Source organism: Zalophus californianus, chromosome 9 (genome assembly GCF_009762305.2).
Source record: "Zalophus californianus isolate mZalCal1 chromosome 9, mZalCal1.pri.v2, whole genome shotgun sequence".
In the NCBI taxonomy this organism is placed as follows: domain Eukaryota; kingdom Metazoa; phylum Chordata; class Mammalia; order Carnivora; family Otariidae; genus Zalophus; species Zalophus californianus.
This window is the reverse complement of record NC_045603.1, coordinates 114,764,413-114,780,197: the sequence shown is the minus strand read 5'-3', so window position 1 is coordinate 114,780,197 and position 15,785 is coordinate 114,764,413. Positions and strand designations below refer to the sequence as shown.

Genomic DNA, 15,785 nt, shown 5'->3' with positions numbered 1-15,785 from the left:
GGGTCCATCAACAGACGAATGGATAAAGAAGATATGTTATATGTATACAATGAAATATTACTCAGCTATAAAAAAGAATGGGATCTTGCCATTTGTGACAACACTGGTAGACCCAGTGTTTTGCTAAGTAAAATAACTCAGAGAAAGGCAAATACCCGTATGATTTCACTTATGCATGGGATCTAAAAAACTAAACTACTAATAGCCTAGTTCGACTTGATTTCTCTTTCTTCTGGAAGCCTTACCCATAACATTAAATAATCCATTAACACATGTTTTGTACATTACATGTATTATGTACTGTATTCTCACAATAAAATAAGCTAGCGAAGAAAATGTTATTGAGAAAAACATAAGAGAAAATACACTACGATGCAGTATCAAAAAAAGTCCATGTGTAAGTAGAGTAGACCTGTACCATTCAAACACATGTTGGTCAAGGATCAACTGTATATTACAAGTATTCCCATCTAGAATGTTCTTACTTAGACCTTTCTTGTAAAAGGTATCCTTTCATTGAATGCCCAAAATGGGGTCTAAAGTAGGGTACTGAGGGGTGCCTTGGTGGTTCAGTCAGTTAAGTGTCTGTCTTCAGCTCAGGTCATGATTCCAGGGTTCTGGGATAAAGCCCCGCTTCAGGCTCTCTGCTCAGTGCGAGTCTGCTGCTCCCTCTCCGTCGGCCCCTCCCCCCACTCGTGCACTGTCTCTATCTCTCATTCTCAAATACATAAAATTGCTATAAACATTGGGATATAGTTGCCCCTTCGGATCACTGCATTTCTATCTTTGGGGTAAATCCCTAGTATTGCAATTGCTGGGTCGTTGGGTAGCTCTATATTCACTTTTTGGAGGAACCTCCGTACTGTTTTCCAGAGTGGCTACACCAGCTTGCATTCTCAGCAACAGAGTGGGAGGGAGGGTTCCCCATTCTCCGCATCCCCACCCGCATCTGCTTCCCGACTTGTGCATTTTAGCCGTTCCAACAGGTGTGAGGTGATACCTCATTGTGGTTTTGATTTGTCTTTATTTCCCTGATGCCGAGTGATATTGGGCATTTTTTCATGTATCTGTTGACCATTTGAATGTCTTCTTTGGAGAAATGTCTGGTCACATCTTCCACCCATTTTCTTTTTTATTTTTTTAAAGATTGTATTTATTTGAGAGAGAGAGCACATGAGAGGGCTCCCCCCTCTCATAGGAGGGAGAGCAGACTCAGAGGGAGAAGCAGACTCCCTGCTGAGCAGGGAGCCGGATGCGGGATCCTGGGACTCCGGGATCATGACCGGAGCCGAAGGCAGTCGTTTAACCGGCTGAGCCACCCAGGCGCCCCTTCCTCCCATTTCTTGACTGGATTATTTGTTCTTTGGGGGTTGAGTTTGATAAGTTCTTTATATATAGATTTTGCATACTAGCCCTTTATCTGATAGGTCATTTGCAAATATCTTCTCCCATTCTGTCAGTCGTCTTTTGGTTTTGTCGACTGCTTCCTTTGCTGTGCAAAAGCTTTTTATCTTGATGAAGTCTTTGTTTCCCTTGCCTTTGGAGACGTGTCTAGCAAGAAGTTGCTGCGACCCAGGTCACAGAAGTTGCTGCCTGTGTTCTCCTCTAGGATTTTGATGAGTTCCTGTCTCACATTTAGGTCTTACATCCATTTTGAGTCTATTTTTGTGTATGGTGTAAGAAAATGGTCCAGTTTCATTCTTCTGCGTGTGGCTGTCCAATTTTCCCAACACCATTTGGTGAAGAGACTGTCTTTTTTTCCATTGGCTATTCTTTCCCACTCTGCCGAAGATTAGGTGACCATAGAGTTGAGGGTCCATTTCTGGGTTCGCTGTTCTGTTTCATTGGCCGATTTTTGATTACTGCTTCAATTTCCTTGCTGGTTGTGGGTCTGTTCGGGTTTTTTTGTTTTTTCCTGTTTCAGTTTTGGTAGGTTGCACGTCTCTGGGAATGCATCCATTTCTTCCAGATTGCCTGATTTGTTGGCATATAGTCTTTCATAATATGTTCTTAAAATTGTTTGTACTTCCCTAGTGTTGGTTGTGATCTCTCCTCTTTCATTCATGATTTTATTGATTTGGATCCTTTCTCTTTTCTTTTTGCCAAATCTGGCGAGGGGTTTATCGATCCTATTAATTCATTCAAAGATCAAAGAATCAGCTCCTAGTTTCATGGCTGTGTTCTACTGTTCTTTTGGTTTCTATTTCATTGATTTCTGCTCTGGTCGTCATTAATTCTCGTCTCCTGCTGGGTTTAGGCTTTATTTGCTGTTCTTTCTCCAGCTCCTTTAAGTTTAAGGTTAGGTTGTGTATTTAGGACCTTTCTTAGGCTGTTACTGCTCTATACTTCCCCCCGCCCCCAGGACTGCCTTTGCTGCATCGTGAAGGTTTTGAACAGTTGTGTTTTCATTTTCCTTTGTTTCCATGAATTCTTTTAATTCTTCTTTAGTTTCCTGGTTGACCCATTCATTAACTTTAACTTCCATGTGTTTGAGTTCTTTGCAAATTTCCTCTTGTGATTGAGTCCAAGTTTCAAGGCGTTGTGGTGTGAAAATATGCAGGGAATGATCCCATACTTTTGGTACCGGTTGAGACCTGATTTGCGACCCAGTATGTGATCTCTTCTGGAGAAAGTTCCACGTGCGTTCGAGAAGAATGTGTATTCTGTAGCTTTAGGTTGGAATGCTCTGAATATATCTGTGAAGTCCATCTGGTCCAGTGTCGACCTTGGAGAGTCGTGGACCTGGGGCGGCGAAGGAACTGAGGAAAAGAGACGACGGTAGAGCGAGGCACAGGGGACCCCGAGCAATCAGCCCGAGGTCCCGAGGTTTATTTTCCGTAATCGTACAGCGATATAGATCTAGAATGGTTTACAGCAGGGGCTTAGTAAGGCACATTCTTCCATGTACATAGGATTAGTCCAGCGTGTATGATAAGAATCTTTAAAGCAGGACAAGGGAACGAAGAGGGGAGTGCACAGCGTGCTATTTACAGGGCAAGGGAACAAAGAGGGGAGTGCACAGCGTGCTGTTTACAGGTGGCTTCCTATCTGCAAAACATCTGCTGCTGCCTATTTTAGAACAGACCACACACGTCCCAAGGGCATTTCACTCTGATCCTTTCAGGTCATTTTTAACCCTGCAATCTCAAGTTTTCTCAGAGATCTCGGAGGCCGAACGAACCTGCACCGGTGGTGGTTGTGGCGTTCTGTTCCCACAGTCCAGTGTGTCATTCACTCTTGTTAATGTATCATCATCAATGTGTTTCTTTAATTTTGTTATTAATTGGTTTATGTAATCGGCTGCTCCCATGTTAGGGGCACAGATATTTACAATTGTTAGATCTTCTTGTTGGATAGACCCCTTTCATTATGATACTGTCCTTCCTCATCTCTTATTACAGTCTTTGGTTTAAAATCCAATTTGTCTGGTATAAGGATTGCTACCCCAGCTTTCTTTTGATGTCCATTAGCATGATAAGTGGTTTTCCACTCCCTCACTTTGAATCTGGAGGTGTCCTTGGGTCTAAAATGAGTCTCTTGCAGACAGCATATCGATGGGTCTTGCTTTTTTATCCAGTCTGATACCCTGCGTCTTTTGATTGGGGCATTTGGCCCATTCACATTCAGGGTAACTATTGAAAGCTATGAATTTAGTGCCTTTGTATTACCTGTAACGTCCCTGTTTCTGTATATTGTCTCCGTTCCTTTCTAGTCTGTGTTACTTTGGGGTTCTCTCTTTGCGTAAAGGATCTCCTTTAATATTTCTTGCAGGGCTGGTTTAGTGATCAGAAATGTTTTAGTTTCTCTTTGTCCTGGAAACTCTTTTATGTCTCCTTCAATTTTGAATGACAGCCTTGCTGGAGAAATAAAGTATTCTTGGCTGCATATTTTTCTCCTTTAGCACCCTGAATATATCCTGCCAGTCCTTACTGGCCCGCCAGGTCTCTGTGGTTAGGTCTGCTGCCAGTCTAACGTTTCTACCCTTGTCGGTTAAGGACCTCTTGTGCCGAGCTGCTTTCAGGATTTTCTCTTTGTCTCTGAAATGTGCAGGCTTCACTACTATATGTCGAGGTGTTGACCTGTTTTTATTGATGTTGAAGGGGGTTGGGTTCTCTGTGCCTCCTGGATCTGAATGCCTGTTTCCTTCCCCAGATTAGGGAGGTTCTCCGCTATCATTTCTCAAATATACCTTCTGCCAACCCCCCTTCCTCTTCTTCTGGGATCCCAATTATTCTAATATTGTTTCGCTTTACGGTATCACTTATCTCTTGAATTCTCGCCTCATGATCCAGTGGTTGTTTATCTCTCTTTTTTCTCAGCTTTCTTATTCTCCATCATTTCTTAATTTTTTAAAATTTTTTTAAAGATTTCATTTATTTTATTGACAGAGTAGACACAGCAAGAGAGGGAACATAAGCAGGGGTCATGGGTGAGGAAGAAGCAGGCTTTCTGCTGAACAGAGAGCCTGATGCGGGGCTCGATCCCAGGACCCTGGGATCATGACCTGAGCCAAAGGCAGATGCTTAACGACGGAGCCACCCAGGTGCCACATTTTATTTTGTCTTCTGTATCACTACTTCTCCTTTCTGCCTCATTTATCCTAGCAGAGCCTCCAAATTTTTTTTATTTTAAATACATAATTTTTATTAAGTATAGCTTAGTAAGTCTGGAAAAGATAAGTAAATAATGTTTTATTTCACCCTTACCCATATGTATGTGATAAATTCTTTAAAATTTCTTTTTATTTTAAGGATTTTATTTATTTATTTGACACAGAGAGATAGTGAGAGAGCACAGAGAGGGAGAAGCAGACTCCCTGCTGAGCAAGGAGCCCAACATGGGTTCGATCCCAAGACCCTGGGATTATGACCTGAGCTGAACACAGCCGCTTAACCAAGTGAGCCACCCAGGCACCCCTAAAATTTCTCTTCAGTTAGCTGACATATGTTATATCATTAGTTTCAGATGTAGTGTTCAGTGAATCATCAGTTGTATATAACAGCCAGGGCTCTACACATCACGTGCCCTCCTTCATGCCCATCACCCACTTACCCCATCCCCCCACCCACCTCCCCTCCAGCAAACCTCAAGTTGGTTTCCTATAGTTAAGAGTCTCTCATGGTTTGTTTCCCTCTCTGGTTTCTTCCCATTTTAGTTTTCTCTCCCTTCCCCTATGATTCTCTGCACTGTTTCTTATATTTCACATGTGTATGAAACCATATGCTAACTGTCTTTCCCCGATTGACTTTTCTCTCAGCATAATACCTTCCATTTCCATCCACGTCAATGTAAATTGTAAGATTTCATCCTTCTGATGGCGTAGTAATATTCCATTGTATTTATATATACCGCATCTTCTTTATCCATTCATCTGTTGATGGACATTTGGGCTGTTTCCACAGTTTGGCTATTGCGGATATTCCTGCTATAAAAATTGGTGTCCAGGTGCCCCTTCTGATCACTACATTTGCATCTTTGGGGTCAATACCTTGTAGTACAATTACTGGGTCATCGGGTAGCTCTATTTTTAACTTCTTGAGGAACCTCCATACTGTTTTCCAGAGGGAGAGCCTCCATTTTTTAGTGCAGCTTATTAATAGCCTTTTGATTTCGATTTGTTAAGATTTTAGTTCTTTTATTTCTCCAGAAAGGCATTCTGTAGTGTCTTCTATGCTTTTTCAAGCCCAGCTAGTATCTTTAGGATTGTTATTCCAAGCTCTAATTCCAGCATCTTACTTTTATCCATACTGATGAGGTCCCTGTCAGTCAGTACTGCCTCTTGTTCTCTTATTTGAGGTGAGTTTTTCCATCTAGTCATTCTGTCCAGAGAAGAATAGATGAATGAGAGAACAAAATACTAAAAGAGCAACAACGCCCCCAGAGAAATCTACTCTTAACAAATCAGAGGAGACCTGAAGCCACAAAAATAAGTAAACTAAGAATTAAAGTCGAAAGAGAATATAATCGGACAGCTGATGAGAACAGAGCAATACACTAGATTCTGGGTGTATTTTGGTCTGTTTGTTAGAAGAAACTACATCCCAAAATTGTAAAGAAAGAAAAACTTATATATATGCAAAAATGAAATTAAATACAATGAAAGTATAGAATGTAATTATAAAAATGAACGTTAAAAACATTTTTAAAAAACGAGTTGATAAAATAAGAAATTGGTTGTAAAGGAAGAAAAATTACAATTGAGAGATTAAGGAATCATGAGAAAAAGCCATGACTTCTATATAGTATTTTCGTCTAGTGCTGGAGTTTTGCAGTTCTGTGTGATCGGTAAACTTGGTCTTAGCCGGATGTTCTTGCTGATTTTCTGGAGGAGAGGCCTGTTGTGCTGATTCCCAGGGGTCTTTGCTCCGGCAGTATTGCACTGCCCTTGCCAGGGGCCAGCCTAAGTCAGGGCCTCGGGATTGCTCTATGTGGCTTCTGTTCCCTGAAGGCTTTCCGCACCACTTTATAGGATGAGAATGAAAATGTCAGCCTCCCAGCGTCCAGCCCTGGAGCTGAAAGCTGGCACCCTCCGCTCTTCAGTGTGCCCTCACGGAGAAGCTGTCAATCACTCTTATCTCCCTGGTTTCTGTCTGCCTTCTGTGTACACCCAGCCTGTGACTGAACATTTTTATCTCAGCCACACCAACTCCCTTTGGAGTTTCCAAACTTTGCAGTCTCCTGTGGCATGCATTCATGCCGCTCCTCCTGGGAGAGGGAGGGAGGTCTTGCCCTGGTTCTGCCACTTGTATGGCCCCTGCTCTGAGAGCGGTCGCCCAACTGGCTGCGGTTTGTGGTTTATGGCAACACTGAGCTGAACGCCCCCCTCCTCAACTCTCTGATTGCAGCCGGCTTCACTGCTCAAATGCCTGGGAACTCTCCCATACTCAGGCACCCCCATTCTTTCTGTGACCTTGGGGATCCTGAAATAAGGCTGTTCCACCTAGGGTTCCACCCTGCTTCTCCACCTGAGTGCCTTTCAAGCAGGGATGTCCCTCGCCGGAGCGGACTTCTAAAATATCCGATTTGCGCACCACTGCTTTATCACTTTCTGATAGCCGGCTTATGTAGGCTCCCTCGCCCCCACGGTTTATCTTCCCATATATCACCTCAGATTCGCTTCTCCACACCTCCTACCTTGCAGAAAGTGGTTGCTTTTCTATTTGTAGAATTGCAACAGTTCTTTTCTTAGATCTCAGGTTGAGTTCACAGGTTTTCAGAATGATTTGGGGAAAGCTACCCAGCTAAATTCTAGGGACCAACAAAACTATGGTCCTCTACTCCTCCGCCATCTTCCTCTTCTTCCAGAAAGTCTATATTCAATAGACCTATATTAATTGTACTTTTTATCAGATTCATCTAAATAGCATTACATATGTTTCTTCTCAGTTACCTAAGATTAAAATAAGTAGGGATTTATTTTATTTATGTGATTATCTTTCTATTGAAGCAATCCCTAACTTAGTTTTAGTCTCTAAAAGTGTTATTTAAAGACCGCATTTCATAAGCTATATATAATTCCTACAGTAATGTCTCTTTAACTTGAACATTATAAATAATATTTGACTTATTTCAGATGCAGCGGGAGATGGAAAGGAATATAACTAGAGAACTAGAAGAAGGTATGTTGCCAAATTTATGAATTAAGATGGTCATTGATTTTGGAAATAAACTATGAATAGTAAATGGCATCCCTTTCCCTTGTTTGGATAATAGGTACTACATAAATTTTTTTATATCTATCTAATAAAAATGTAAAACATAAACATAATGAAGAACATACTTATTCCTCATTTAATCATCGTGTTTGTTCAGACTTTTTTTAAAAATCTCCAAACGTCTACGTATCTGTTATTATTTCTGGCTATAATCTTTCTTCACTTCTGCCTCTCCTATGGAACCGTCAACCTGAATAAGTGGGATTTCTCAAATTCTTGTTTCTGCTAGTGGTATAAGACCAAAAAAACCAGACTTGTCTTAGTAATAGTTAAGCAATTATAGTCCATATAGCTGTCACTTGACAGATGGTATTTAAATCTCCAGTCATTGATTTTGTCATTGGTTTACCTTTTGCCATTGAGTAAAATTCCAAGTTCCTTATATGGAATAAAAACACCCAAATCAATTTGGTTCTTGCCAGATTATTCAGCCTTCTCTGTCGCTACTTACCCTACTCTGTTGCTTTGCTCTAGCACCTCTTCAGCGTAGACTACTTGCAATTCCACAAGTGTTCTTCCTCACTCTTTGTATATGTTCTTTGTATATGTGTCTTCCCTCCACCTGGCACACTTTTTCCTTGTACTTCAGGTATCAGTTTACATATCACCTCCACCAAAAAGCAGACAATATTGATAGAAAAGTAGGATGTCCCTTTTGTGTGTTCTTATAGTGTCTTGTTTTATACCTGTCATGGTATATTCAACTCTAAAATTGCCTGTTTGCTTTTTCAGTTTATAGTATATGGTTGTTCAGGGGTGGGCTCTGTCATCATCATGTAATTTCATCTCGTAATGAGAAACTAGAAGCTCTGATATTTATCCACAATAGCAATTAACTTGGTGGGCAACCATGAGCAAAATATATTTAAAAGTCATCTTGTATTTTGTAGTTCTATGCAGATATTTTTCATTCTTCTTAACACTCATAAGGCTTCAACTTTGTTTTTTACTAACTTGTAGTTAACTACAAAGTTAAAATTTTAGATAAAGAATGTAACTCTTTTTCTTTTCAGCTGCTGCTGAATTTGAATCAGACTCATTGTATAAGACCTCCTCTTTAGAATCTACTTGTGAACCACATGTAAAGTACGATCCACTAGAGAAATCGTCAAAAGAATTTTTACAGATTTTGAAGAAAAAGTACATGCTCTGAAAGATCAATAATAATTCATTTACTGGATGTTTGTATAACATCTTAATTGTGTCCTACTAAACGTATGATGTGTGAAAATCTTTATTAAAGGAAACGGGTTTGGATCATATGTGTAATGAAAGTTTATATAATATTTTAAGCTATGTTTCTTGGCACCTAATTAACTTTTAAGCAGGTTTTGTATGTGGAAACCAGCACTGTTGAGTTTTACATGCTTCAGGCTGCCCAAATACCAGCTTTTTAAACAGCACCCAACCAACCAAATTGTCGTTAGTACTTCAGTGGTGTTAATTGATAGCCTTTTTGTATTTTCCAGTTTTTATTACTACATATGGACCTAGAGATTTACACAGACATCATTTTGATATATTGCTGCTAAGGCTATTGTCAGTGTTTGTATATATTACAATTTTTGTAGTGCCATAAAACCTACGTATAATTTTAATTTTAATTTCAAGTACTGATTCGTAGCTCTTTCCTCATGGTGAAATAAGATTTGCCTAAGGCTTTTCACCTTTTCTGTTTATTTTTGATTTACTTTTTGAAAACAGTCTTAAAATTAGAGAAAAGAAAAATTGGAGAAAAAAGAACTTTTCCACCCCAGAACGATTTGCAGGTAAATTGTTAAATTATGCCTGATTCCCCTAGCATTTATATCCTACAAGTCAGTACATTCCACATAACTACTGTACAACCCTGACAATCAGACAATTAACTCTCATACAATTAACACTTGAATAATGTCGGGGTTAGGGGCACTGACCCTTTGCAGTCAGAAATATGTGAATAACTTTTGACTCCCCAACTTTTGACTTTACTAATAATCTGCTGTTGACCAGAAAACTTACTGGTACCAGAACAGTCAATTAACCTGTGTTTTGTATGTTATATGTATTCCATATTATATTCTTAGAATAAAGTAAGCTAGAGAAAAAATGTTATTGAAATCATAAAAGAAAATACATTTAGAGTACTATCATGTATTTATTGAAAACATCTGCCTATAAGTGCACCCATTCAAACCATGTCAACTATACATTCTATCATTTTTTTAAAAGATTGTATTTATTTATTTGACAGTGAGAGCACAAGTAGGCAGAGCGGCAAGCAGAGGGAGAGGGAGAAGCAGGCTCCCCACTGAGCAGAGAGCCCGACATGGGGCTCGATCCCAGGACCCCAGAATCATGAGCTGAGCCGAAGGCAGACGCTTAACCAACTGAGCCACCCAGGCACCCTGTACATTCTGTCATTTAATCATCATATTTTTAAGTTTTGTCACTTGTCTGTAATATCCTATACGCACGGAAGGTCCTGTTCAGAGCCATGTATTTAATTCAGATGTTGTGTCTCTTAGTTCTTTCAGTTTAGAATAGTTCCTTAGTCTTTCCTTAATTTTCATGACTTTTAATCTTTTATTAAAGAGTTAATTCCAGTAATGGAGAATGTCTTTCAATGTGGGTTTTTCTTATGTTTCCTGATGATAAAATTCAGATCAGGGATGCCTGGGTGGCTCAGTTGGTTAAGCAACTGCCTTCAGCTCAGGTCATGATCCTGGTGTCTTGGGATCAAGTCCTGCATCGGGCTCCCTGCTCAGTGGGGAGCCTGCTTCTCCCTCTGCCTGCCACGCCCCCTGCTTGTGTTTTCTCTCTCGCTGACAAATTAAAAAAAAAAAAAACTTAAAAAAAATTCAGATCATACATTTTTAGCAAGAGTATGACTGAAGTGGTCCTCTACTCTTCTCATTGCATCCTATCATGTGACCTACAATTTGGTTTGTCCCATTGTTGGTGATGTGAGCATTGATCCTGGAGGTAATATCTGCCAGGTTTCTCCTCTGGAATGTTAACTTTCCACTTTATAACTCATTAGTATTTTAGGGGAAGTACTTTGAGACATGTAAATATCTCCTTTCTCAGACACCCTGTGCCAGGCCACGTCTTCTGCAGATGATTTACTGCCCCCACAGGCTCTGAAAACCCCATGCTGGACTGTTCTTTCCCTTCAGTCCGTGATACCACATTCTCTGTTGTTGACCTTTCAGGGGTGTTCCAACACTGCAGGGTGGCTCTCCCACTTTTATGCCTTCCCCATTCTAGCCAGGCTCCAACACCACACTCTGGGCCACCACAGCTCCCTGTTTCTATGCTTTTGAACTGAAAATTTGGGAATAGAAAGAAGAGAGGGGGGAAAAGGCTCCATAGGTCTTTTATAATCAACTTGTCAAGCTTTACAAAGCAAAGATTCTGATTAGAATTGCATTGAATCTATAAATACTTTATAGGGAAAACACATAATACTGAGTTTTCCTAACAGTATTTCAGTTGATTAACTCTCAATGTTAAAAAATTTCCTATAAAGGTCCTGCCGATGTTTTTTAGATTTATTCCCAGTAATTGAATACTTTTGACCCCATTATAGATATTATTTTCAAAAATCAATTTCATTTCCTGTTTGTTGCTAGCTTATAGAAATAACAGTATTCTGTATATTGAGCTTAGATTCACCTATCTTGCTAAACTGTCTTATTATATTGTTTCTCCCAATTCTGGAGGCTAGGAAGTCCAAAATCAAGGCACTGGCAGATTCAGTGTCCAGTGAGGGCCGGCTTCCTGGTTCATGGATGCTGGTCTTCCTCCTGTTTCCTCATAAGGCACAGGGCCAAGGGAGCTCTCTCAGGTATCCTTTATTTATAAGGGCACTAATCCCATTCATGAGGGCTCCACCTTCATGACTTCATCACTTCCCAAAGCCCCCACCTCCAAATACTATTACATGGAACATTAAGATTTAATACATGAATTTGGGAGTGGGGGGAACAAATAGTCTATAGCAAGGTTGTTCCTTGTTCTTGGCCAGGTAGGCTTCCCCAATATGGCTGCTTACCTCATGAGGCCAACAAGGAGAATTTCACTGCAGAGAGGGCTCAGTCCTCTTTTAAGGGTTTCACCTGCTTAAATCAGGCTTACATAGAATAATCCCCTTTTGATCAACTCAAAATTAACCATTGTATCTGCAAAATTCCATTACATTTGCCATTTTCTAATGGCTAGAGTCAAGTCACAGAGCTTGGCTACTCTTAAGGGCAAAGGATTATAAAAGGTGAGAACACCAAAGGGCATTTATTATGGGGTCACCTAGGGTCTTTCTGTTACGATTCTATTAACAAAGTTCCCTTCTACTACTCGTTTTCTAAGTTTTATCATGAATGTTGAAAGATAATAGATGTTTGTTTTGCATATATTGAGATAATTTTTTAAAAATTTGTCAATGTCGTCAATTACATTAAGTGCTCATGTCAAACCAACCTTGCATTTCTTAGGTAAACTGAATTTAGTTGTGATTTCATTCGTCTGTTTCATACATTGCTACTCTTGATATGATGAAATTTTGGTGAGGATTTTGTCCTCTCTGTTCATGGATAATGATAATGCAAGGAGTTTTGAATGCTTTTAACTCAATTTACATGGCTCCAAACTTATGTGTATTGTTGCTTTGTGTTTTAATTCTCTCTTGTATCTTTAAAAAATACTCAACATTTTTATAACTTTTATATGATACTGTCAGTGTTCATTTAAATTGAAGGACATATTTAATTATTTTTTTCCCCTCTCCTCTTGCGTCTCAGAATTTCTACTTGGGATTATTTTTCTTCTGTTTGTTTATGTGCATTCTTTAAAATTTCCATGAGCGAGAGCTGCCAGGTAATGAATCTCTGTTTAAGATGTCTTTATTGGGCGCCTGGGTGGCTCAGTTGATTAAGTGTCTGCCTTTGGCTCAGGTCATGATCCCAGGGTCCTGGGATTGAGCCCCACTTCAGGCTCACTGCTCAGCGTGGAGTCTGACTCTCCCTCTCTCTCTGCCCCTCCCCTCACTTGTTCTTCTTCTCTCGCTCCTTCTCTCTCACTCTCTTCCAAATAAATAAAATCTTGAAAAAAGAATAAAAATGCCTTTATTTCCTCTTACTCTTGATACACATTTTCACAGCATAGAGAATCCTAGGTGAGTAGTTACTTTCTTTGATCATACAGAAAATGTCATTCCACTGCCCTTTGTCTCTCATAATTGCTCTTTAGAAATTAGCTGTCTGCCTATTTCTCCTTTGAACATAATCTGTTCCCCACTCTGCTCCTTTTCCCCACAATTTTTGGTTGCTCTAAAGATTTTACTCTTGCGGGCGGGGTGGGGGAGGAATTCTTTTTCTTTTTGTGTTTACTGCAGGTACGCTATTATGGGTCTAGATTTGATGTCTTGCTATTTATCTTAATAATATTCCATAATTAGAATTCCATTTACAGCAGCTCCAAAAACCAAAATATACCTAGGAATAAACGTAACCTAGCAGGTAAAGGATCTGTATTCTAGAAGCTACAGAACACTTATGAAAGAAATTGAGGAAGACACAAAGAGATGGAAAAACATCCCATGCTCATGGATTGGAAGGATAAATATCGTTAAAATGTCTATGCTTCCCAGAGCAATTTACCCTTTCAATGCAATCTCTTTCAAAATACCATTGACATTTTTCACAGAGCTGGAACAAATAATGCTAAAATTGCTATGGAACAGAAAAGACCCTGAATTGCCAGGGGAATGTTCAAAAAGAAAACCAAAACTGTGGAGGTACCACAGTGCCTGACTTCAAGCTATATTACAAAGCTGTAGTCAAGACAGTATGGTATTGGCACAAAAACAGACACATAGATCAGTGGAACAGAGTAGAGACCCCAGAAATGGACTCTCAACTCTATGGTCAACTAATCTTTGACAAAGCAGGAAAGAACATCGAATGGGAAAAAAAAGACAGTCTCTTCAATAAATGGTGCTGGGAAAACTCGACAACCACATGCAGAAGAATAAAACGAGACATCCTCTTACACCATACACAAAGATAAAATGGGTGAAAGACCTCTATGTGAGACAAGAATCCATTAAATCCTAGAGGAGAACATAGGCAATAACCTCTTTGACATTGGCCACAAGAACTTTTTCAAGTCACGTCTCTAAAAGCAGCAGAAACAAAAGCAGAAATGAACATTTGGGACTTCATCAAGATAAAAAGCTTTTGCACAGCAAAGGAAGCAGTCAACAAAACTAAGAGGCAATCCAAAGGATGGGAGAAGATGTTTGCAAATGACATTTCAGATAAGGGGCTGATATCCAAGATCTATAAAGAACTTCTCAAACTCAACACCCCAAAAACAAACCAGTCAAGAAATGGGCAGAAGATATGAAAAGACACTTCTCTGAAGAAGACGTCCAAATGGCTAACAGACACATTAAAAAAAATGTTCAACATCGCTAGCCATCAGGGAAATACAAATCAAAACCACAATGAGATACCACCTTACACCAGTTAGAATGGCCAAAATGAACGAGACAGGAAAAGGTGTGGAGAAAAGGGAACCCTCTTACACTGTTGGTGGGAATGCAAGCTTGTACAGCCACTCTGGAAAACAGTATGGAGGTTCCTCAAGAGATTAAACATACAGCTACCCTATGACCCAGCTATTGCACTACTAGGCATTTACCCTGAAGATATGTATGTAGTAAAAATAAGGGGCACATGCACCCCATAGTTCATAGCAGCAATGTCCACAATAGCCAAACTGTGGAAGGAACTGAGAGGCCCTTCAACAGATGAATGGTTACAGATGTGGTACATATATACAATGGAATATTACTCAGCCATCAGAAGGGATGAATACTCACCATTTGCCTTGACATGGATGGAAGTGGAGGGGATTATGCCAAGTGAAATAAGTCAAGCTCCTATGTGGAACATAAGGAATAGAGCGGAGGACCACAGGGGAAGGGAGGGAAAACTGAATGGGAAGAAATCAGAGAGGGAGACAAACCATGAGAGACTCTGGACTCCAGGAAACAAACTGAGGGTTACAGAAGGGAGGGGTAGGGGGATGGGGTAACCGGCCGATGGGTATTAAGGAGGGCACGTGTTGGGGTGAGCACTGGGTGTTATAGGCAACTAATGAATTGTTGAACACTACAACAAAAACTTATGATGTACTGTATGCTGGCTAACTGAACATAATCAAAATTCATTTGGCCTTTTGAATCTGATTTGGTGTCTCAGATTAAACATATTTAGACTTTCTTATCTAGGCCCCATATTTCTTAACCTCTCTTTCATGTCTCCATGGTTGTCTTTTGGTCTCTTCCCTTATATCCTCAATTATTTCTTCTATTTTCCTAGTTAATTTTCACCTCTGCTGTATCCAGTCTGCTGTCTTACCTATCCATAGAAATTTCAGTTGGGGTTAAGGCATTTTTAAAATAAGTTTTCTTCGGGTCTTTAAAAAAATCTATTTAAATAATATAGTTTTTCATTATTTGAAGAATATGTTTTGTTTTTTTAATCATTAACTGAGGATCTACTTCAGGGGAGGAAAAGATGGTGGAGGAGTAGGGGACCCTTTACCAACCGGTCCCTGAATTGGGCTGGATATCTACCAGACCACTTTGAACACCCAGGAAATCACCCTGAGATATAAGAAGATATATCTGGATCTCTACAAACAGAATATCACAGGCGGTTGATTTGGAGGTATGAAGCGGGGAGCCGTGATTCCGCGGGCAGCTATCGGAGGATAAACGGCAGCAGGAGGGAGCATGGCCGTCAGGATCCTACACCGCTAGTGAGCGATAGCCTCCCGCGCTGGGGACGGGGCACAGACTCGCACACCGGTAGCGGCAGGGAAGGGACTTTAGGGCAGTCCCCAGACTGAAACGTGGAGCAGTGGGGTGCATGGGAACTGGGGGAGGCTGTCGGTTTTAGAGACACAAAGGGCAGAGACATGCCCCGACCAGGAGGCGAGGACTGGGAGTGCTGCTGAGGGGCTCACAACCCAGGATGCTGCAGTTCATAGCAGCACACACAGAAACGGAGATAGTGTGGCCTG

At 40.4% G+C, this 15,785-nt stretch overlaps 1 protein-coding gene across 1 annotated transcript in view; it reads left to right on the top strand.

The window, feature by feature from the left end:
- The window catches only part of LOC113936877 (ankyrin repeat domain-containing protein 26-like), a 101,932-nt gene extending 92,957 nt beyond the window's left edge, over window positions 1-8,975 (top strand). Inside the window, 2 exon segments of the mRNA XM_035721905.1 lie at window positions 7,574-7,619; window positions 8,729-8,975. Of these exon segments, the coding sequence (XP_035577798.1) occupies window positions 7,574-7,619; window positions 8,729-8,868 (186 nt within the window). The 3' untranslated portion in view covers window positions 8,869-8,975.
- Window positions 8,976-15,785: the final 6,810 nt, after the last annotated feature.